The 23810-nt window shown below is 44.4% G+C and overlaps 1 protein-coding gene across 1 annotated transcript in view; it reads right to left on the minus strand.

Moving 5' to 3' along the window:
- Positions 1-827: 827 nt before the first annotated feature.
- CAPN9 (calpain 9) overlaps positions 828-23810 on the minus strand; it is a 301607-nt gene continuing 278624 nt past the window's right edge. The window contains exons 17-20 of the mRNA XM_086927144.1: positions 22948-23026; positions 20894-21010; positions 7874-7932; positions 828-2259 (exon numbers count right to left, since the gene is read on the minus strand). Coding sequence (XP_086783270.1) covers positions 2233-2259; positions 7874-7932; positions 20894-21010; positions 22948-23026 — 282 coding nt within the window. The 3' untranslated portion in view covers positions 828-2232. The remainder of the gene's footprint in view (positions 2260-7873; positions 7933-20893; positions 21011-22947; positions 23027-23810) is intronic.

Consider the following 23810-nt stretch of genomic DNA (forward strand, 5'->3'; position numbering starts at 1 on the left):
CCCTGCTCTATGCCATGCCCACTGTTGTGCAACAAGGCTAAAAAAACACGTTGACAAAGTCAATAGATCCTTCATAGGCGAGACTTGTTGGCTTTACCAATGCTTGTTCCTAATAGTATCTGCACTAGTCCGAGGACATCATGCATAATTCTCCATGTGTCATTTTCATATTTCATTATTCAGTTTTTCGGAAATTTACTATTTCCTTAGTTGCACCAAAATGGCGCATTCACAAAGGGTAAAGTTGAAAAGTTTAAAATCTATTCTCAAGTCTGTGGTCTGACATTTGAGCGAAGGCTAGACTTTTTGGGGATTCACCTAAAATCCCATGAGTAACCTTGGAAAGCTACCATTGTCAAATTTCGAGTACTCTATGACTAAATTTACAAATGCGAATTTTGCACCATCTGTAAAATGATGCATTTGTTAATGTGATGCACATGTACTTTGGCACATGACGTTCTTCTCCACTGAGGAAATATTTGACTCCCTGGAGATACCCCTTCCCACATGCCCATTATATATGGATACATTACCTCTCCTCTACTATCTTCATAACACATATTTAGGCTCATCGGAGGCAGAGCTGCTCCAACTGTCAGAAGTTTCTGAATCTAAACATTCATTCAGTCCTAACTCTGTAAATGCGGATAACGAATTTGAGTTCAGAAAGTGCTATTTTCACAACAAAGGTTCAATTTAGGTGTACAAACGCTGTTGTGTATCAGAATCAAGGCGCATAAAGGGTGAGCTTGCTTTCAGTAGTGCATCTTTGTTTTAATTCAGTTTAAGTCTGAAAATCCATTAAGAGAAAATTTAGAAAGTAATGTTTTTAGTAATGAGTTTATTGTTTCTTCTGATAACATCTTCCATGTTACATCCTTAACAAAAGAAGCAACTTAAAAAAAAATATTCATTTCGTAATCCACCTTGATGGCCCTTCTACAGGAGGAAATGACAAACTGCCCATTCTGCAGGTTTCAGTGCATAAACCAGGAAATTAACCCAGATACAGCACATTATTATTGCAATAAAAGACATAAAAGCATTCCTTGACGTGAACCCCATAATCATAATACACATTAATCAGCTCATTGAAAGGTTATTTTGTAGAAAATAGTTAAAAAAGCTACAGGGCACATCCAGCATTTTCTTTTGCTACCTGCCCCTTCTGACCTGTGAGGGGTTATGTTATGTCCGTAATGGGTTACATCATTTTGTTGCTCACTCCCTTGTAAAGGATGAGGGTGATATTGAGTGCTGCTTAAATATAATATTAAGAAGACTATACAAGATAACAGTGATTGTATACATGTTGTGTCGAGGTTTTGGATATTGATTAAATTAAGACCATATTGTAATTTAACTTTCACCGCTAGAAGGATCTGCTAGCTCTTTTGTTTTTATTCTATTTCATCCAAGCTTAAATCATGCAGTATTACCGCTTCAAATTATTAATAACTCAGACAGGTGGCTGTCTAATCACTACCTTTTTAACTCATAAAGTACCTTTTTTCATAGATACGTTGATAATCCAAAAACAACTGATTATGATCTTGGCGGCCAGGGTTACTTATGACGGATATCCCATCTGCCAAATTACAATTCCATTATATCCTATGGCACTTGCAATACGGCCAACGGAATATCTATCATGTTTGTGACGCAGTATTCCATCCGCCAAGATTGACATCAGGCCCTTAATTATTGAAGTGCAGACATACATCCTCGACATCAGTGCCGATACTGATCACGCTATTCACATAGTCATACACAAACGTTCATAGAAATAATTTTGCTAGTGTTGCTGAACACCCAACAGCACCGCCCACTACACTGTTACTTGCACACCAGTTTCTACTTTTGTGAAATAGTAACATTCATTGATTATTGATACAGACATATTATCACATGCAGCCATAATAATAAAGGGTAAACACTGTGAAACATGAAGTGATCATGTCATGATTGGTCAAGCAAAGACCATGAACCATGAACCTTTTAGTGTTTTGCATATGAGCAGTCATCATGTTGCAGACACTTTTCTCATGCTTTCAGGGTAATCCATTGCTGCTCCTTCCAGGGTGAAATGTTTCACCACAAAGACCCACAAAAACAATCAAACAACCATGTTTAAGAATATTAGATGAATTCGCCTTCCACTGGTTTTTCAGGTACGTTGAAACTAACCCCAACTATTTCGCAACCGGAGTGTATCCAGATTCCTTGCCATTAAATGTTCAATGCCAGGCTGATAAACTAAAAGAAAAGAGAAATAACACAGTAGTTCATATCACTGTACTGATAATGGGAATGGCAGTCACCCATTGAAAACATGTTTACTAATTAATAAATATCAGAGAACACATTTGCAATCCCTTTGTCAGATGTGCTTGCAGTAACAGAATATGGCCTCATTCCTGCAACAATGCTCAGTGGTTTTATTATTCCAACAAGACCTTCTCACGGCCTGATTTCCCCAGCTTCACTTCTGGCCACTTCCCCAGCACTTCTTGCCTGAGGGGTGGGATGCTTGGTTACTGCACGTAAAGGTACTAGTATAAAGTCAGAATGGTCCACATTTGCACTGTGACAAGGAGAAGATCCACTTTGCCACACAATTAACTTCTGCCAGTGCTAATTACTATGTGTGTAACAGTTAGGGGTCACTCAGGCAAGCATCTGGCCTTATTCCAGACAGCTTGCTAACATTGTTGTAATACTTGATCGTGGATGAGAAAGTCCAGGAAAAGACCCGGCACATGTGCGTTTTAACAGAGCATTCAATGGTAACGCACCGAGTAGAGTTTTCTTTATTAACACACAAACACCAGAAGCATCAACAATGACCAGTAGCAGAAGACGGCTGGTCCTGACCAAGTATCCCTCAATTGGGAACGCAACGTTGTCTGTACATTCTTAAGTGTCCACCAACCCTGATTCAGTCCCAAACTATATTTTGGATCTGAATTGTGAGTCCGAGGTAATTACCCACAACTGCAATGTTTCTAGGACATTTTCTCAGTGTCTTGGCAAAATGTCTGGTATTTTTCTGACCACATTCTGATATTGTTCCATTACTGCATGATCTACCTCATCCAAACGACAAAGTTCTGAATGGGTGGCAAATACCACACTCGATATCCATTGTATAACGCAACATTGGAATTTACTAAATGCAGCATTTCCAACCCATGCACTGGGACACTTAGAAAGAGGACTGGGATTGCAAGCCACAAATCATCATAGCTCCTTTATTGCAAAACTAAACAAAATTAGATAAACTTGATCCTTAATTTGATGAATACTTGTAAACATGCAGGCAAATGCTTCATTCTCTTCCATCTTTATTCTCCCACTACAATCAGAATAATGTTTTGCATCATTTCCTATGTTAGTCAATTCAATCACTAAATTAAAATGTTGTAGCATATCAATGCTCATTGCCTTCTACAACGCTCTGTCCCTATTCTCCTTGGAATGGTCGTGCAACACTACATAACCTACAGCCTCACAACCACTTTCACCTTTCGCAATTTTTAAAACATCACTCTGTAAATCCTGTATTCACCCTTTCCTCTTTTCACAGTTTTTTTCTCCACCAGTGTTCCTTCTTGTTCCTTCTCGCTAATTCTTCCTCATCCCACTTCTGTTGCCTTCTTGTGTTGGGGGTACCCCGAGGCCTGCTTTCATACAGTCTTAAAATTGTTTTATTTTCCCTATCCCTTAAAGTCCTCTTTCTTGCATTTAATTTCTTCTTGTGAGGACCCCCTTCCATAACACCATTCATCCTCTTAACCCTTTCCCTAACCTGCCATCTTCTACCTTTGTCTTCTTGCCTTTGTTTTTGGAACTTACTATTACAAGTATGTTCCCTAATTGACGTTTCTATGAAGTCCACAATGTCTTTCTTTTCAAAACAGTTTTTTTTTTCAAACAAATGAATGTTAATTTTTTGGAGGGGGGAGGGTGTGTTCTTATTTTCAATCAAACTACATTCTTATTCATTTGTTTTTTCACTAAGTGGGTTTTCAGTTATTTTGTTTCTCAGAAATTGATTTCTATCATATTATTTTTCTATACATTTACATACTACAACAGTGCTATCTGACGTGCTAAAGAAATTACATATAGAATACTAAAGTATCATTGAATTTCTTTTTCTGAATAGCTTTTTATTAGTTTTTGTTTCTTACAAAACAGAACGAGAGCCAAGCCGGGCGTAAAACATACAAATTGTGGTGTCAATTCAGTAGTATCATTCCACAAACCATGTGGAGCATCATGCCCACAGCCCCAAGCCCAATAGCTGCATCTTCGTTGAACATAACAGGTGTAAAAGCAACAGTGGGGCAACGTAAACCCCAACTTGATGTGGGTGCGAGGGAGCGTACCTATTGCCAATGAGCCAGGGCCTGGATGGGCCAGATTCTATGTAGATCCCGCTGTATTCCGCCCAGTCTTTCCAAACCTTGACATATTTGCAGGGACTCCCTCTAGCTTGATATGCCGGATGTTCCAGACCCATGCAGGAATGTATGCCCTCTGACCACCCCTCCTGGGACGGGTCCTCTGCACTCTTGCAAGCCCTCACAATGTCTTGCTTGGCAACAAGCAGTCCCAGCCAGAGCAACGTCCTCAGATATCTGTTTCCCTCCTGACCCTCTGCGACATGCAGTAGGACCAGTCTCGGCTCCCTGGGAACCCTCCAGCCCAACACCATCCCCAGAGTCCCCAGCACCCCCTCCCGGAAATCCAACAAGAAGGGGCAGCTGCCGTATAATTGAATTTCTAACATACTTAACATGTTTTCTGTCTCAGAAATGGGTGCAAAGCTAACCAGATGGTTCCATTCACCTGTGTACCTACACTAAATATACATACAACTACCATCATGTGTGCACCTATAAACAGATGTTTCAATAATTCTTAATAGTCTTCTCTTCTACCCTAACCTATCTGACTTCAGATGTTGTATCTATGGGTGGGCGATGAATACCACTCCTCTGGCAGAGTTCGAGGAGTTCTGCACGCTCGCCATTATGCTTTTGATGTGGAGTTCCTGTAAAACAACGTCAACTACTGTGTGGCAGTGGTTTTTCTTGAGCGTGGCTCACCAAAGGCAAGCTGGCAAGCACAAGCGAGAATTGGCGCCCCCTAGCGCTATTTCGGGTGCTAGGTTGGCACCCGGCAAGATTTTGTCAATGCGGACTGTTGCAACTGTTTGGTGTGGGAAAGCTGTGGCTCGAGTTGAAAATCTTCTCAAGTGGCAGTAAAGAAACAGCAACATCTGGTGCGCCGCGTGGTACCCTTTGCACTGATTTCGCAGTGTGGAACAAGCTCCGAGCACTGAAAAATCAGTGTGAGCAGTGCAATGTGCTGATTTCCGCCCGTTTGTGGAACACAGCAGAATCTCACTGAGTTTTTATGTAACCCCGTAGAATTTCATGGAGTGAAACCCTGTGAGTTACGCCCACCCCTAGTTGTGTCGCTTTCACCAGTTCTTTCCTCTGATTATTCCTCCTCTTTAATATTATCTGGTGCTGGTATCCCTTCAAACTGTCTATTTTATGGTGCTGTAGCCAGGAGACCTCCTCATGGATTGCCTGCCTAGGGTTGCAGATGGGCTTATTAGGGGGTATAACACAGCCTGCAAAACTGGGAGGTGCTTCTCTTTTCTGTACCTCTTGTCATTTATTGAGGAAATTAAACAAATCCATAATTTTTAGGCCCTCTGATAAGGGAGGCAATGTTGTTATTTTAAGCACCAACCAATATACTAAGGAAATGAGAAGACAACTGAAGGTCAAAGAACACTATTAAGAATTAAGAAATAACCCTAGCAATGATTATCAAAAGAATACTATGTTTTGCTTCAAGGATGGGTCCACCAAGGACTGCTGTCACATGAGTTCCCAGTCACCATCAGACGCTCCCCAACTCTGCACACCTTCAGGAAAAGCCTCAAGACCTGGCTCTTTGACTAATCCGGAGCTGCACCCCCCATGCCTTGAGACCCTCACGGGTGAGTAGTGCACTTTATAAACCACTGATTGATTGAATATCCTGATCAAATGACAATAATTGATGAATATGTACCATTATCAAGTGAGTCATGTTGACATTAAGAGGAATAACTGCACAGGTGCCCCAGACATTGTGTAAGACAACCCTGAGTTTCCATATGGGTTTCATATATATCTTTATGAGGCAATGAAGGTATTCTCTTCCAAAGTAAATGTAATATAAATTATTGTTATGTCCCCCTTTGATATATTTGGTATTTAAATCAAGATTATTGTTTGCATTAATTTGTATTACCAAATTTGGAATTTCAACATCTGTTGACAGAGGGAAGGGAATAAGTGAAATGTATTTAAAAAGAGGATGAGTGTTTAATCCCCTCCTACCTCTGCTTTCTCAATGCTCTCTAACCTAATATATCCACAGCCGTCTTAACAAGTATAATACGTACCACCCTCTCATTCTACTACCTGCCCACCACTACCACCTCCTTTCTACTGTACCTACCACCCACCCTACAGGCACTCTCACATATCCCTGCCTACTCTCCCTTCTTTCCCTACCATTTTCCCAATTATTTCCTCACCATACCATGCTCTACTCTCAGCTTACTATCTCTGACCAGCTACCCATTCCTCCTAGCACCATCCTTTCTCACCTTCACAAACTACCTCCTTACCCTTCCCCACATACCTTTTCTTCCTTCCCTCACAGATGTCACTTAAATGCTAACCTCACTTCACCAAACCACCTCTCTTGCTCGCTTTTAACATCAATTAATTTATGTGCCGGGGCTCTCTTCTTTCCCTCTCTTTTTCTTCCTACATCCCGTCAGTCCTTTCTCCTTACTCTCTCCCCCAATAAAACACCTGTTTTAATTACCTTCCTTCTTGCTCCTCATCCCTTTCTCCCTACTACCATTCCCTTCTGCGCTTGCAATCAGCCTCTCTTCGCTATCCACAAACCATAATTTTTCCACTAGCATTATCTTACTAGCCTCCATTTCACTCTCCCTGTTACAATTTTTGTGCTTTCTATACCCTCTCCACTCGCACAGCATCTGATACCCCTATCACTCCAATATACCCCAGACTAGTGTTTACTGCCTTTCCACCACACATCTCCCTTCCTAATACCTTTCCTGCCTCCTTCTTTTTCGCTAACACATACTAGCAAAATCTTCCACTCTCTAATAATCGTTGTACCTCCCCACCATCTTCAGTGAGTGGGGACTGATGTCTAAACTTGGATAGAATTGTAAGAAGCTTACATAGCATATACTGCAGCACAAGTGATACATCTGCAAGAATACTGGGAAAAACAGACGCACACCAAGATCAACAGCACACATCATGAGTAAATACTATAAGGAACTCAAAAGATACTAAAGGACACACTAGATTACAATTGCTAAGCCCATGGAACAACACACATTCTTTGTCTCTGGATATCAGCATTGGTTGAAGCAAAGTTAAAGCGTCATGGAGACACATACAGTGATAACATAAGACAAGAAGTTCATAGCTTAATAGACTTGAAAAAAATTGAGAGCTAAAATCTCAGGACAAGACAGCACAGTAAAACTAGTGGTACTGGCGTCACGAGGCGTCTGAATTCCAAGAACAGCCATGGGATTGTTGATCCCAGTGGATGATGATCCATATATAGAAACCACATAACAAATGAACAAGTGATATAGAAGCAACTTTTTAACTATTGAGATATAACAATGAGGTGATTTTTCTTTGCGTAGTGGGTTTCCCTTAGTGGGTTTGCTTTGCACATCGAATGAACATTGCGATTATCATTGAATCATTTGTCAACATGAACAGTACAATGTAGTCATTACCTCTATTTGATTGAGACCGATGGAGTCAGATTTGCTCTTATCCAGTGTCATAAATACCTCTGGAAAGATAACAAGAAAAAAGAAGTTAGGGCTCACCTTCTCTACAGTCAAGCATATTGTTGGGGTGGGGATGGGGGGGAGGGGGGAGGGGGTTCAAGTCAACTCGAAGCAGGTTGCCTTCTTGCTGCGTAAATTCAAGGTTGATGGAACTGACCAGACCAGTGGGGTACAAAGTTTTCAAATTTACCAATTACTACTGTTTGTAAATGAGATTTCCATTCCCAAAGTTAAAGTTCTGTTGAAAAGCAGGGAGTAGAAAAAGTATGCGTGAAGAGCTAATTATTCATGATGTTTGGAAATGTAAGAATGGGCCACAAATGTGATTTTTAGATTTTTAAGACTTACCTACAGACTGTTGTCTGGTGTTGAAGACCTTTTGTCTCTAAAGACGTGTTCGACCTGGCATCTTTGGCGTGCTTTCCCCCTATCTTTTTGCCTTGCCTCTACCTCCTGTATTTTTGATGCTGTGCTGGATTTCGTTTTTGCTGGGTTAGATACTTTGGGCACTTTGCCACTGCTGTTCAGTGTCAAAGTGCAAGTGCTCCCTGTATAAATTGTTATTATGATTGATTATCCATGATTGACATATTTGTGTCACCAAGAAGTTCCTAGTAAAGTGCAGTAAGTGTGCCAGGGCTGGTGATGACAAATGCTACTAGTGGGCCTGCAGCACTGATTGTGCCACCCACCTGAGTAGCCCTAAAATGGTGTCTCAGGCCTGCCACCGCAGTGCCTGTGTGCAGTCTGTGAACTGCCATGTCCTCTTGGTCAGTGTCCCCACTGGCCAGGCCTAACCCTCCCCTTTCTGTACACATTGGTCACCCCTATGGAAGGCCCAAGGTACCCCCTTGGGCAGGGTGCAGTGTATGTAAAAGGCAGAGCATGTACTTGTGCAGGTGACATGCTCTGGTAGTGAATTACAGCCATTTTCGTTTTTCACTATTGTAAGGCTATCTTGCCCCATAGGCTATCATGGGGGATGCGGGCCACAGTGGCTACCAGCATATCTTCCCATAGGAGCAAGATAGGACATAAAAGTCTGGTATCCCTGAACTCAGAATTTAATAACACATCTTTTAGGAAAGGTTGTTTTTAAATCCTGTGTTTGAGAACATCACTTTTAGAAAGTTGCTGTTCTCTTGTCTGACCTTTCTGTGTGCCTTGGCCTGTTTGTGAATTGACTGTCTGGTTTGTGAGTGACAGGTGATGGGTGGCTCCCAGAGTCTGAGTGGGCCATCCCTGTGCAGAATAGCTCCATCTGCATCTAGAGTGGTGGGAGGGGATAGCACCTGGGCCTGAATAGGGCTGTGCCTGCCTTCCACAATGCTGGCTCCACCTCCTGCTGGGCGGCTGACGACCCTGCCCCTCTCTCTGAAAGGAAAGAAGAGGCCAGAAAAACAAAGTGCTCAAGGAGCACCCAGAACTGATTCAGACCGGACTCAGAGCCCTCCTGCACAAAGGGATCAAAGACTTTTATGGGGAAAAAAATACAGTACCCCTGACTACAGATAATTAGATCATCCTGGAAACAAGAAGGAACCTCTGCCAAGGAGAAAGCTGGAAGACTGAAGAAGAAGGACGGCCCTGCTGTGTGATGCTGGATTGACCTGCAGTTGCTTTGCTGCCTAGGAGAGGGGAAAGACTTTGTTGGTGCTTTGCCCCCTTACTTGAAGGAAGGTCGAGATCGATGCAGCACCTGTTGGCGCTGCCGGAGACGTCGCATCCTTCGTTTGCGGGAAGATCACCATCGCTACAAGCATCGTCGCAGAGCCTTTCATCACTGGGTGATATCGCCGCACAGCTTGCTTGCGTACCGCATCACGTCGCTGTGAGCATCGTCGCAGAGCCATCGCATCAAGGAGCTGCGAGAGGAAGATCGCAGCTGGATCACACATCGTCGCCCCGGTGATCGTCGCAACCCCTACGGATCTTCGCATCGTGCCTTTGCGAGAACAAACTTCCTACGGAACCTACGTACCGGAATCCATACAAGTCATCACCTTCCTCCCCATACAGACCGGATTCGTAGCAACACGCCTGCTGCTGCAGCGGGGCTGTCGCCAACGCCTCCCCATGGTCTCAGGAGCAACGCATCGGTTGTTTTCCACCGCACCAGCTTCTGCTTTGGAACTTTGTCGCATTTAAAGGTACTGTTGGCTAAAACGTGACGCAACTGTGAACTTTTCACGCAACTGTGGATTATTTTATCGCAACTTTAAGAACTCTTTCGCAACCATATTCTTGAACTGTGTATGTTGGATTTTTGTCGTTTTGGTCTTGTGTAGTTTAGCATAAATACCTTTATTTTTCTAAACTGTTGTGGAGCCCGTTTGTGGTGTTTTCACTGTGTTACTGTGTTACTGTGAGTGTTGGTACAAATACTTTACACATTGCTTTTGGATAAGCCTGACTGCTTGTGCCAACCTACCAAGGGGGTGAGCAGAGGTTTTCTAAAGAGTGTTTCCTCCTTACCCTGACTAGAAGCAAGGGTCCCTAATTGGAAAGTGGTACCTACCTCTGCCAACTAGAGACCCCCAGTTCTAACAAGACTGATTCCCTGGCTGGTGATCCTCAGTTTGATAAGCGGGGTGCCAGTGAAATTCCAAAAGTAGACGCAATTGGTACTAAATTGGAAAGTATAGAAATTATGAAAGAAGAGGAGTTTCCATCACCACCCCCTTTTGTACCTCTTTTGGCCGCCATAAGTGTGGCAGGGTATGCTCAGACGTGAGTCCCTTGCTCACTTTGCCACTGGATTCAAGTAAGCCGGGCTGAAGACGGCTGGAATGCCAGAAACCGGTCCTCGGAAGCTTGTTTCCAGTCCAGGGAACACATGGCTTGGCAGTTCGGGCTGAACTGTTCCCATGAGGCACAGGGTCAGACTGATTTGCATATAGCCATGTCTGAACTGGGCTGGCAGAGTGGGCTAAAGAACGGGGATGGATTAAACCCAGATCTTTTGACTGGGTGTGAGTGTTTGATTGATTCAGATACTCCGTCCATCACCACCCCCTTTTGTACCTCTTTTGGCCGCCATAAGTGTGGCAGGGTATGCTCAGACATGAGTCCCTTGCTCACTTTGCCACTGGATTCAAGCAAGCTGGGCTGAAGACGGCTGGAATGCCAGAAACCGGTCCTCAGCAGCTTGTTTCCGGTCCAGGGAAGACATGGCTTGGCAGTTCGGGCTGGACTGTTCCCATGAGGCACAGGGTCAGACTGATTTGCATATAGCCATGTCTGAACTGGGGTGGCAGAGTGGGCTAAAGAACGGTGATGGATTAAACCCAGATCTTTTGACTGGGTGTGAGTGTTTGATTGATTCAGATACTCCGTCCATCACCACCCCCTTTTGTACCGCAGAAGAGGAGTTTAGAACACAGGCCTTCACAATGTCCTTAGGCTCCATATTAGATCCAATTCCACCCAGTCTATGGAAAGAAAGAGTCGAGGAATTGCATCCAGATTTATTAAAAGTATGCAATCGATCATTGTCTACTGATAAAGTACCATCTGCCTGGAAGAAAACATTAGTACCCCTCTACTGAATAAACCACGGGCAGATATAAATGACCCCTGCAACTACTGCCCAATTTCTCAGCTTCCCTACCTAGTTAAAATTTGTAGAGAAGCATGTCAGTAAAAAGTTATCTGGTTATTTGTAAACCATCATATTTTAAAGAATGAGCAAATGGGCTTTAGACCAGCACGTGGTACAGAAACAGCACTAATTGTGACTATGGATAAACTAAGGATGATGGTTGACAGTGACCGGGAGGCAGTTCTGGTACTCCTTGGCCTGGCAGCGGCAGTTGATACTGTCAACTATCAAATAGGAATCCTTAGACTGCAAGAGATGGGAGTGGAGGGCACGCTTTTGGAGTGGATTAAATATTACTTCTCAGGCAGATGTCAAGCAATCTCACGCCCTCCTTTTCGCTCAGAGTTCAAGGAAACTAAACACGGAATACTCCAGGGATCAGCTCTAAGCGCCATTAGCTTCAATGCATATTTACACCCACTATTGACTTTGACTAGATCTCATGAGATTTTGTTTGTTAACTATGCGGATGATACCCAGCTAATCCTATCCTTAGACAATAACAGCCAGAGACAGATAGGAGGACTGAATGCCTGCCTAAAAGAGATTGCAAGTTGGCTTAGGAGGAATAAATTGAAGGTTAATGAAAATAAAACTGAATTCTTGTGTTGCGTACTCTCTAAAGTGCCATACTGACTCCCGAGCAATTTCTGGCTCTGGACCTGTTCTGAGAATCTTAAGACAGTTCAGACAATATGAAATCTGGGAGTTGTGGTGGATGAAAAACTATCTACGGAGAATCATATTATTAAAACGGCTGCCACTTGTTTTAGACTGTTGAAGAATTTTAAGAAAATGGTTACACTGCTTTCCCAGCAAGCTAGGAAACTGGTGGTACAATGCACTGTATTAAGCAGAATTGATTACTAGAATGCCCTACTACTAGGTGCACCAGACTACCTAATGAAGATACTGTGCCGGATTCAATCAATCAATCAATCAAAGCATTTATATAGCGCACTACTCACCCGGAGGGTCTCAAGGCGCTAGGGGAGGGGGATCCGCTACTGCTCGAACAGCCAGGTCTTGAGCTGCTTCCTGAAGGCGAGGTGGTCCTGGGTCAGGCGGAGGTGGGTCGGGAGGGAGTTCCATGTCTTGGCGGCGAGGTAGGAGAAGGACCGTCCCCCTGTGGTGGTTCTTCGGATTCGGGGGACGGCGGCGAGGGCGTGGCCGGTCGATCGAAGCTGGTGTTTGGGAGCGTAGAAGTTGAGGCGGCTGTTGAGGTATCCTGGTCCTTGGTTGTGTAGGGCTTTGTGAGCGTGAGTGAGGAGACGGAAGGTGATTCTCTTGTTGACCGGGAGCCAGTGCAGGTCTCTCAGGTGTTCGGAGATGTGGCTGCGACGGGGGATGTCCAGGATGAGTCGTGCAGAGGCGTTCTGGATCCGCTGAAGTCTCTTCTGGAGTTTGGCGGTGGTTCCTGCGTAGAGGGAGTTGCCGTAGTCCAGACGGCTGGTGACGAGGGCCTGGGTGACCGTCTTCCTGGTCTCGGTGGGGATCCACCGGAAGATCTTACGTAGCATGCGCAGGATGTTGAAACACGACGAGGAGACGGCGTTGACTTGTCTGGTCATGGAGAGGGAGGAGTCCAAGATGAAGCCTAGGTTGCGTGCGTGGTCTGTTGGTTTGGGTGCGCTGCCTAGGGCGGGGGGCCACCAGGAGTCGTCCCAGGCGGAGGGTGAGGATCCCAGGATGAGGACTTCCGTCTTGTCCGAGTTTAGTTTCAGGCGACTGTTCTGCATCCATTCGGCTACCTCTTTCTTCCCTTCGTGGAGGTTGGCTCTGGCCGTGGCGGGGTCGTTGGTGAGGGAGAGGATCAGCTGGGTGTCGTCGGCGTAGGAGATGATGTTGAGGTTGTGCTGGCGTGCGATGTCTGCGAGGGGGCTCATGTAGATGTTGAAGAGGGTTGGACTGAGCGAGGAGCCTTGAGGAACGCCGCAGATGACTTCGGTGGCTTCAGATCTGAACGGGGGGAGGCAAACTCTCTGTGTCCTTCCGGCGAGGAAGGAGATGATCCACTCCAGTGCCTTCTCCTGGATACCGACGTTGCTGAGTCGCTTCACTAGTGTGCGGTGGCAGACAGTGTCGAAGGCCGCGGAGAGGTCTAGGAGGATGAGGGCTGCTGTTTCTCCGTTGTCGAGCAGGGCTCGGATGTCATCGGTGGCTGCGATCAGGGCGGTCTCGGTGCTGTGGTTGGCCCGGAAGCCAGACTGCGAGAGGTCGAGGGATCCGTTCGTCTCGAGGAAGGCGGCCAGCTGCTTGTTGACGGTTTTCTCGATGACTTTTGCAGGGAACGGGAGCAGCGAGATGGGGCGGTAGTTCTTGGGGTTGGTGGGGTCGGCTGATGGCTTCTTTAGTAGAGCGCTGAGTTTGGCGTGCTTCCAGCTCTCCGGGAAGGTAGCGGTGTCAAAGGAGGTGTTGATGATGTCCCGCAGGTGGGGTGCGATGACAGCATCGGCCTTGTTGAAGACGTGGTGAGGGCAGGGGTCGGTCGGAGATCCGGAGTGGATGGAGTTCATCGTGCGGACGGTGTCTTCGGTGCTGATCTGGGTCCAGGCGCGGAGGGTGGCGGTGGGGGGCGATGGTTCGGTCGTGGCGTGCGTCGGTTGAGTGCTGAAGCTGTTGTGTATGTCCGCGATCTTGTTGTGGAAGTAGGAGGCGAGGGAGTTGCAGAGGTCTTGCGAAGGGGTGATGTTGTTGTTTCCGGCGTTGGGGTTGGATAGCTCTTTAACGATGTTGAAGAGTTCCTTGCTGTTGTGTGCGTTGTTGTCGAGTCGTTCCTTGAATGCAGTTTTCTTGGTTGCGTGGATGAGTTGGTGGTGTTTTCGGGTGGCAAGCTTGAGGGCAGTCATGTTGTCCGGTGTTGGGTCTCTGCGCCAGGTTCTCTCGAGGGCTCGGCAGTTCTTCTTGGAGCTCTTGAGTTCTTCGGTGAACCATGGGGCTTTCTTGTTGCCGGGTCTGCTGGGCGGGGTCCTCAGGGGGGCGAGGTCGTCAGCGCAGTCGCTGATCCACTTTGTGAGGTTGGTGGCCGCTTGGCTGGGGTTCGTTGCGCTGGTGGGTGGGTTCTTGCTCAGGGAAGTCGCGAGCTGGTTGGCTGTGATCTTGTTCCAGCTTCTGCGTGCAACCTGTTGTTGGTGGTGGTGGATCGTGGTCCTTCTGAAGCTGAAGTGGACGCAGCTGTGGTCCGTCCAGTGGAGTCCGGTGGCGTGGCTGAAGGCGATGTCCTTGCTGGATGAGAAGACGGGGTCGAGTGTGTGTCCGGCGTAGTGGGTGGGGGTGGTCACCAGCTGCTTGAGTCCGAGGTTAGCGAGGTTGTCCAGCAGGGTGGTGGTGTTGCGGTCGTTGATGTTCTCCAGGTGGAAGTTGAGGTCCCCGAGGAGGATGTAGTCAGCGGAGAGGAGGGCGTGCGGGCTGATGAAGTCGGCGATGTCTTCGCTGAATTGTGTGCGTTGTCCCGGGGGTCTGTAGATGAGGGTGCCTCTGAGGGTGGTCTAGCTGCTAAACATGCCTTGAAGAATTCAAGATATGAGCACCTGGCGGGAGCTTCACTGGCTACCAGTGAGGGAGAGAACTGTTTTGAAAGCCCTGTGTATAGTACACAAAGCTGTGAATGAAACAGGATCTTTGTTAATTCAATGATATTTCAGTTCTTTCAAGCCTCAGAGGTATCTATTGTCCTCATTGGCCAACTTGGTATGTGCGCCAAGGTTTATGAAAGGAAGATCGGGCGGAAGATCCTTTCAGGTCAAGGTAACGCAGTACTGGAACAAATTATCAGCCCCCCCACCCCTTAGAGCCAAAAAAATCTTGCTTAGTTTTAGGAAGCATCTAAAAACTTGGCTCTTCCAAAACTGAGAGACCTAAAGTTCCTGATATTAAGGCTAACTGTTGCGGAACAGGAGGTTTTATTGTGTTCAGGCTTTATAATAGCACCATGGTACCGTCAAGGTGAACGCTGCACTCTATAAATGTCTCTTAATAATAATAATAATAATAATAATTATGCATAAAAAATATACATATAGTGTGCTTCAGATCAGTTTCATGTTCTTGATTGGATGGCTATCTTTTCTATCTAATTTTCCTGCTTCTTATTTAATGGCTTTTCTCCCTATTCTTTATTTGTTGCACCTCTTGAGCAATTCTTCCTCACTATGTTCTGATTGCATGATGTGTGCCTTGGCACTGCTTACATTCAGGGGCCTTTTTTGCACTCCTTAGGCGTGCATGTGTTTTCATGCCCCCTCCCGCATGTGCTGATTCTCCCTGCAGCTGTCTAGATACCAGAAACTCGTCTGCTTTTGCTTACATTTTTAGAACTATCTCTCCTCTCCTGCATATCTTCTCTGATGCTCCTGCTGCCTGGTGGCATTGAAATCCTCTTCCTACCCCCCACCAATCACTACCCAGCTGCTTCTGCGTTACTTCCTCACCGCTACCTTTCACATTCTTTAAATTAAATAAAAAAACTTTTTGTAGGGCCTAACAACTGTAATTTGTACTACAGGGATTAAAAAAAAAGCATTTTAAGCAAGTATCTTTTTTTATTTAGCACTGCACGATTGCCAGCTGCTTTCTTGAAATGTTAAGTTAAGAAACACATATGACACATGCATGCCAACACGTCATGTGGCAGCCCCAAAAGTACTCCTGTGGTATAAACATGAATGCACCCATGCATATATTTTATAGTATATTTTTTCTTTTGTGCCGATGCTGTTCAGCATCAGCAATAACTGTTTTTTGCTTGTTTGCTGAGGCTGAACACAATAAAGGAAGTTTAAACTGGTTATTTTATGAATTGCCACCTGTTGATGGGTTATTTGTAAGGATATTGTCCTGTCAGGAAGGTGAACGGGTGCTGAGCTAATACAGTAAATGTGTTAGAAATTGGAATCCTGGTTGACTAGGGTATTACTCTTAGCCAAGCAGTGACCACAATCCTAGTAAGGGTAAGGCACAAAAACTCTCTAAATTAACCTGTGCTCACCCTCTGGTAGCTTGGCACAGAGAAGTAAGGCTTAACTTGGAGGCAATGTGTAAAGCATGTGTGCAACACTTTAAACAGTAAAACAGCAAAAACATCACACAAAAAGATTATACACCATGTTATAGAAATATACTTCGATTTAATAAATAAAACAAGACCAAAATTACAAGAATCCAATCAGTAGAACTCGAGATATTGGATTTTTAAGTTTAAAGTGAAAAATAGCTCCAAAACGCACAAAGCGCTATTAAGGGAAAACGGGTTGCGCTGGACCAGGTCAAAGTCAAATGTTCAGGCTGACACCAATGGAGCGCAGGCCGACAACAAGGTCACAGTTAATCCTGCTTAAAAACTACCTTGAATCCGGGTTGAGGAGTGATGCATGGATCCACGTTAAGATGCATTGCGCAGCAGAGATAAAGCGCTGCTTCCAAGACGAGACGAGGCCCCAGGGCAAGTTCCTGATGCTTCGACGTCAAGAATCCTGGCAACTGGGCTTTTAATGCAAAGGCCGGTGTCAAGGATGTGAGGTGCAGTGAAGACGCTGTGTTGGTTTGATGAGCAGTAAAGCTGCGATGCCGAGGTTCATCCTTGAGGATGCCGTTGATCAAGGTTGCAAGTAGCTTCTGCTGGGAAAAGCGTTGTGCAGAATCTGTTCTGAAGGCAATGAGTCGGTCCCAGATGCAGGATGCAGTAGCAGTGCAAGGCTTTTGCAACAAGTCCCATCCACGCAACAGTGGCGATGCATTATTTCTGCCCGAAGATGTGCCACTCAGCTGAGGAGATTCGCCAGGTCTGCTCGGCAATGCGACGTCTGAGAAGAGAATCAGTTGGACCCCTGGAGAAACACCTTATGCCCACTTCCAACGGTCAGGACAGGGGTGGTACCACGTGGCAGGCAGACTCACAGATTGGTGAGTCCAGGTGCAGAAGCAGGTTGGTTGGAAATCTTTTGTGTCCCTGAGACTTCGATCTGGAAGACAGCTAACTAACCCTTGGAGTCCCTCTGGTTTGAAGTGATGCAGGTCCAGTCCACTAAGCAGGCAAGAGAGCAGCAGGCAGCAAGTCATCACAGCAAGGCAAGAGTTTCGCAAAACAAAAGTCTTCCTAGCAGAGTCCAGAAGTGTACTGGAGTGGTGGTTGCAGATGTCCAGTACTTATACCCAGTTGGGCCACTGAAGTGGGGGAGACTTCAAAGACAGGCCTTTGAAGTGCATAGAGGTCCTGCCCTTCCTGCCGTGGCTCCAGACTCACTACACAGGGTATGCAGCCCTTTGTGTGGGGACAGGGGACAGCCTATTCAGGTGTAAATGTGTCTAGGTCCAGCTCCTCCCTCCCATCCTGGCAGGAGGGCCCAACAACTCACAACTAAGCTCCCATTGTGTGTGGCTACCTAGAAGGAATATATAAAGTCTAGCTTTCACCCACTGCAGACGTGATCAGAGACAGGGAGCTGGCACCAAATGTCTAAAGTAAGAGAATAACAACTTTCTAAAAGTGGTATTTCCAGAATTGTCATTTATAATCTGACTACACCTTAAGTTATGATTTTTAATTAGGATTCCATGGACACCAGACTTAGAGGTTTTATCTCTTCCTAATTGTAAATTACACTTATAAAACGTAATATGGTAATCCCAATGTTATAGATAGGCCTTGCAGGAGTGAAAAATAACTTTGAGAGTTTTCCACTACCACGACATGTAAAACTTAAAACTAAATGTCCTGCTATTTAAATACATTGCACCCTGCCCTCTGGTTGTCTAGGGCTACCTTAGAGATGGATTATATATTTAAAAAGGGACATTTGGGGCTGGTAGAAGGGTTATTTTGCCAGGTCGACATAGCAGTGTAAATCCACACACAGGCTCTGCAATGGCAGGGCTGAGACATGGTTAGAGGGCTTCACAATCAGTGCTGCAGGCCCACTAGTAGAACTTAATGTACAGGCCCTGGGTACAGGGGGTAACATTTTACTAGGGACTTATAAGCAAATTCAATATACCAACTGGGGGATTAACTAATATTACCATGTTTCGGGGAGACTGCACAACTACTTTAGTAGTGGAAATCCTAGTGTAAAGTGCCCAGAATTTAAATACCAGCAAACACAAGGTCAGAACAATAGAGGGAGGCAGGCAAACAGTTGGGGAAGACCACACTAAGGCTGTCAGGTCTAACATGTGTCCCTCACCACTGAAAGTTGGGAGAGTTACCCTACCCCTTTAGAGTTCTCTTCACTAAGGCGGAAGAACCCGGAGAGACCATCACCATTGGCATGGTATTAGCCCGGATGATACTCCATTCTAAAGTCCATTCCACTTAGGGAGAAGGACCACCTCAACAGTTTTGCTCAGGGGCCTCCTCCTCAGGGACTCCAACAACCTCGGGAACTTCAGGGGCTGTCAAGCCCAACAAAATGTTTCAGTAGTTTGAAGTGGTGTTGGGTATTACAAAGGAATTGCTTTGGCAAAGTGTTAAGGGTGGTTAAACTGGAGGAGAGTGTAGATATTTGTGTTATGACTGCTCACTATCTCAGGGTCTGTCTGGGAATGAGATAGTCATTTGTGTCATAATGACACCAATTTTGCGAAATTGGAATGGAAGAGCTTTCTTGTTGGGCTTTGTGAATCTCTAATACATGGATTTATGAAAACACCTAACCTGAGCTGTCCCTGTACTAAAACTGTTGAAAGGGTTTTTTCATAATAAATCATTTTGAATTATTTGCATTAGCATGTAAACTTGCGAAACCTTCAAATGTATTTAACATTGTATTATTCACATTTGGATTGACCATAGCTAATGTAGGCCTGTTTTTTAAAATGGCTAACGCTTGGTCCACGTCTTGCTTGAAGAGATGTATGCCTTTTATCTCTAGACAAAGCTAAAATCCCAATTAACAAATGCGATGTTCCTTTGCTTTCCCTTCCATGTTCAATGTTTTCTTTTACGTGATAACCATATATTATATTAATTGATTGCAACAGTACACCTGCAGATTACAGACTCGTTCAATGTATCTTGTTATGCTGCAGATAAGTGTAAGCTTGAAGGATGCTTAGAGATGTATTGTTGAGAATCCCGAGAAACTAATGAGCTCTGACTTTAGCTTTCTGTTCCTAAATGATTGGATCATTTTTTGAGAACCACCTGTAGGTGTAGCAAATGTTAGAATGATGTGATTTAAAGCAGTGCAGAGTAAATTATAGTTCAGACATGTTTTGTTCACTTTCCTTTCCAGACAGTTTAGGGCAGAGTATGGTACTCTCTTTATGGGAGAACTGATTTTACTGAACTGTTTCTTTGAGGCAACTTTATTGTAGCTTGTCGATTTTACTTGTATGATTTAGATCAATTTGCACTTCCTATTTACTAGTGAAATCATGTATGGGTTATTGCTTGAAATTGACTAGCTTTTTTTTTCTCTGTAAACATTTTAATCTTTAATAAACTTTTATGCTTTGAAACCTTAACCATTCTCTGTATTCCTGGTGGAGATTTATGTGCTTCGCAATATTTATAAAAACTGATTTGATAAATAGCCTGAGTTGTGAACTTTGATCCATTAGACAGCTGGGGAGGATGCACAGATGCTTGGTGCCATCCTGAATGCCAGCAACGAGTAAGGGACCTCCACCTGAGAAAGCACCCTGGTAAAAACGGTCCTGTCTAGAATTCAGGTGAACTTCACTGCAAAAGTCATCAATAGAGAAGAGAGCAAGGTTCTGATTGGTTTCCAGCAGCAGGTGATGCCCTGAATCGAAACACTGAGGGGCAGTGATCCCTGTCTTCAACCTGAAACCCAAATCCAAAGTTATGTACCTTCTCTGGGAGCTGGCTAAGGATACTGACAAAGCAAACGCAAGGAGATGATGAACGGAGAGATGCAACTTTTGAGACACTCACCCCAGTCACAGATCTGGGTGGAATCCATCATCGTTCTTTAGCTCACTCTGCCACCCCAGTTCAGACCCAGCTATATGCAAATCAGTCTTGACCCTGTGTCTCATGGGAACTGTCCAGCCCAAACTGCCAAGTCAGGTCTTTCTTGAACCGAAAACTAGTATCCTGGGACCGGTTTCGGGGTAACACCCCTCATCGGCAAGGCTAGCTTCAATCCAGTGGCAAAAAGTGAGCAAGGGACCCACGTCTGGGCATACCCTGACAACTTAGGATGAACAAAGCAAACACAAGGAGATGATGAACAGAGCGCTGAAACTTTTCAGACACTCACCCCCGTTCAATTAGTCCTACATTTCGTGTAAAATGGATATGAGGCTGAGTTAGTGTAAATTATCGGTTTCTGCATGTGTGTGCGCCCGAGGCAATAATTTAATTGTACTGTATATTTTAAAAAAGCTGCTGTACTCACTGCACGCATTTTCCAGGCGAATAAGGCAGTTTAGAAAGTCGTCAAACTCAATCTGAAATTTGTCATCAGCATATCTAAGAACCATTAACTGCAGCACATAATTGTTCAGCTGAAATCCTACAAGGAAGAAATAAAAAAAGAAAACGATTATGGCACCAGTTTGATAAAATAACAGTTGGCAAATAATCAACTGAAAAAAAGAGAGACAGGCACTACCATATAATAGATACCTTTATGCACTGATCATGTTTTTGTTGTCAAGGTGGGTTTTATTTTTTCGGTAAACTTGTTAGTTTAACTACACAAAAATAATGCCTTAGTCGCGACGGATGAGCAATCTGAGCATTAGTCCATTGCAGAGTGTGTCTGAAAGTTTTTGGGTTTAGCAAAAAGTGGTAATTTATTTTTCAGTCAAAAAGTGAGATGAGGCATGGCCAGGAAGCAATTATAGCCAAATGGCACAGCGCACAGCGATCAGCCTTTTACTGTTATAGTACTCCTCTCCAGGATACACAGTTCCATTCATTTTATGATAAAATCCGACAGAAGGTGGACAGTGCCCTTCATGAGTGTAAGAAGCCCAGGATGCAATAGCATTGGTTGCATGACATTGTTCATTGTATATTTCTTATGAGAAAGCCATGCTCCTTGAAGAAATTCCCAGTTATGTGCAAGGTGCTGATATTTGCAGGGATTGGCAACCACTTCTCAGTCTGGGTGGTTTGCATGCCCCTCACTAACCCCTTTAGAGCAGCCCTCTACTGACGAATGTCACCTGAACCTCCAAGGTCATGCATGCCTGCCAACTCACGCAGTGCCACCGCGTGACACACAATATCAGCTCCCCTCACGGGGTTTCCCGGTGAGGAGCCGATATCACACGGTCGCAGGGAAAACGAGCTTTAACCGTGGTAAATAGTGGTTTTCCATCTTGTTTTCCAGAGGCTGTGAACTGCCGACGTCCAGTAATGGGAGTGAAAACACCCCAGGACCTCAGCACCAGCCTCAGCAAGCTTTCTTTCTTTTTATTTTGGTAGGAAAGGCTTGAGTGCGGGTGGGGTTCAAAAGTGCCTCCTAGGTAGTTCTCAGCACGAGGCCCTGCCGCTTCAAGGCCTTGCCCCCTCCTCACACTGTGAGATTGTTCTTCAAGTTGCCAGGTATGGGTCATGTACCCATGCTACAGCTCCCTTCCCACAGCTACTGGTTTGAATTGATTTGATCAAGATTTATTAAGCGCACAAAGGCCCATGGACGTCAAGCCGTTTCGAAGGGTTTTCAAGGTTTGAAGTCTGTTGATTATTTAGGGGGGTTCTCTGAAGTTGTTTGTTCCTATCTGAGACCACCAGTCAAAGTCTAGTGGTTTTGGGTAGGAAAGAAACAACAATTTTCCCTTGCGCTCGTAGAAATCTTCTAAGACATTAATATTTTTCTTTTGCAGAAAAAAAACACATTGGAGAGTGATTCTGAAAAATATAAAAATATAAATATATAAATATAAAAATGTTGATTGGGCCGCAATGACAAGGCAGGCCAAATGACGTTGTACAGTTTTGCAAAAGTACTCCACAATGTTGACTCAGGTAGTGCGGACGAATATTTACTCCTCTTCTCATTTGTCACCTAAATGAAGGTCTACATCAGACATATCCTCTTTTCTCTAGCAGCAAAATATCCTCCATTTCACTTCCAGAATCTTCTAGGCTCATGAGGAGAGGTAAACCTAGTTTTTAATTGGAAATGGCAGAAAAGTAAAACTAATCATTAGCGCTTATATTTTGTTGTGATTTCTTTTTTTTTTTAAGTCTGTTTCGAATTGGAAAAGGTAACCACTATTGTTAAGTACAGAACGGAAGATGTGGGCAGGCTTGCTATCTTAAACTGATTGAAGACAACAGCACTGATTTTTTCTCTCTTAAAATTGCAGGCACTTGGACGAAAAAAGCCCAACCTGCACATCAGGCATTATAATGCTTGTTTCAAAAACATTTCGGTCCGGATTGGCTTCACCTTATGCGAAAGAAATGTGTATATGGTTTGTAGTTTTTCCACTTTACCTGCTGTCTTTAAGGCCAGCCGTAATTCATATGAAGACATGGTGCCGCTGTGGTCACTGTCAAACTGGAGATAAATAGCCTGTCACAGAGACAGAACAGAATGAGTAAACTATTAAACGTAAGTAACTCGGGCGCAGTTACAGATTCAGAAAATGACATCAAAATATGGATAAACATGGAAACATGCTGCCACCTTACCATGAGCAGTGAGACAGACCATGTGAAGAGTCGATCGAGGAGTTATAAAATCAATGGAATTACCATCATATATAGCGCTAGACTCCATTGGAGGTTCACCTTATACTAACAAAATGAAGCAGGAATGAAATTGACAAGGGCAGTGTGAACAACATCGCAGATGTTACACAAATCCTTTCAAAAATTGATGGCCCAGAAGACCACGATAAGTCGGGGCTTGATGTCTGCCTCCTTGGTTCTGGCGCCTTGACATTCTTGAATCGAAAAGACTACAAATTGAAGATTCACTTTAATAAAGTTGGGTGCCTTGAAAAAGCCCCAGGCGTGCCCGCCATAAGGGTCCAAACCCGTGCTGGCTGCAAATCATGCATTAAACCTGATGACCAAATGAATAATAAAATATCATATCTAGCAGGATGACTGATGGGTGCTAATCTCTAATTTCTATTTTTGAATTTTATAATACAAGGGTACAACCTATTTCTCACCTACAATTGTAGATCAACAAGTTGTATAGTAATTCTCTTATACTACTTGGCCCTAATAATCTTACAAAAAAACAAACTATTATAGATCATGTCTATCTTCAAGAACTGTACCAGTCCAGAGTAACAATCGATCATCATCTTATCTCTGACCACCAGATGACTAATATTTAGTCCACC

The sequence above is a fragment of the Lissotriton vulgaris genome, chromosome 6, assembly GCF_964263255.1.
Source record: "Lissotriton vulgaris chromosome 6, aLisVul1.2, whole genome shotgun sequence".
NCBI classification, from domain to species: Eukaryota; Metazoa; Chordata; class Amphibia; order Caudata; family Salamandridae; genus Lissotriton; species Lissotriton vulgaris.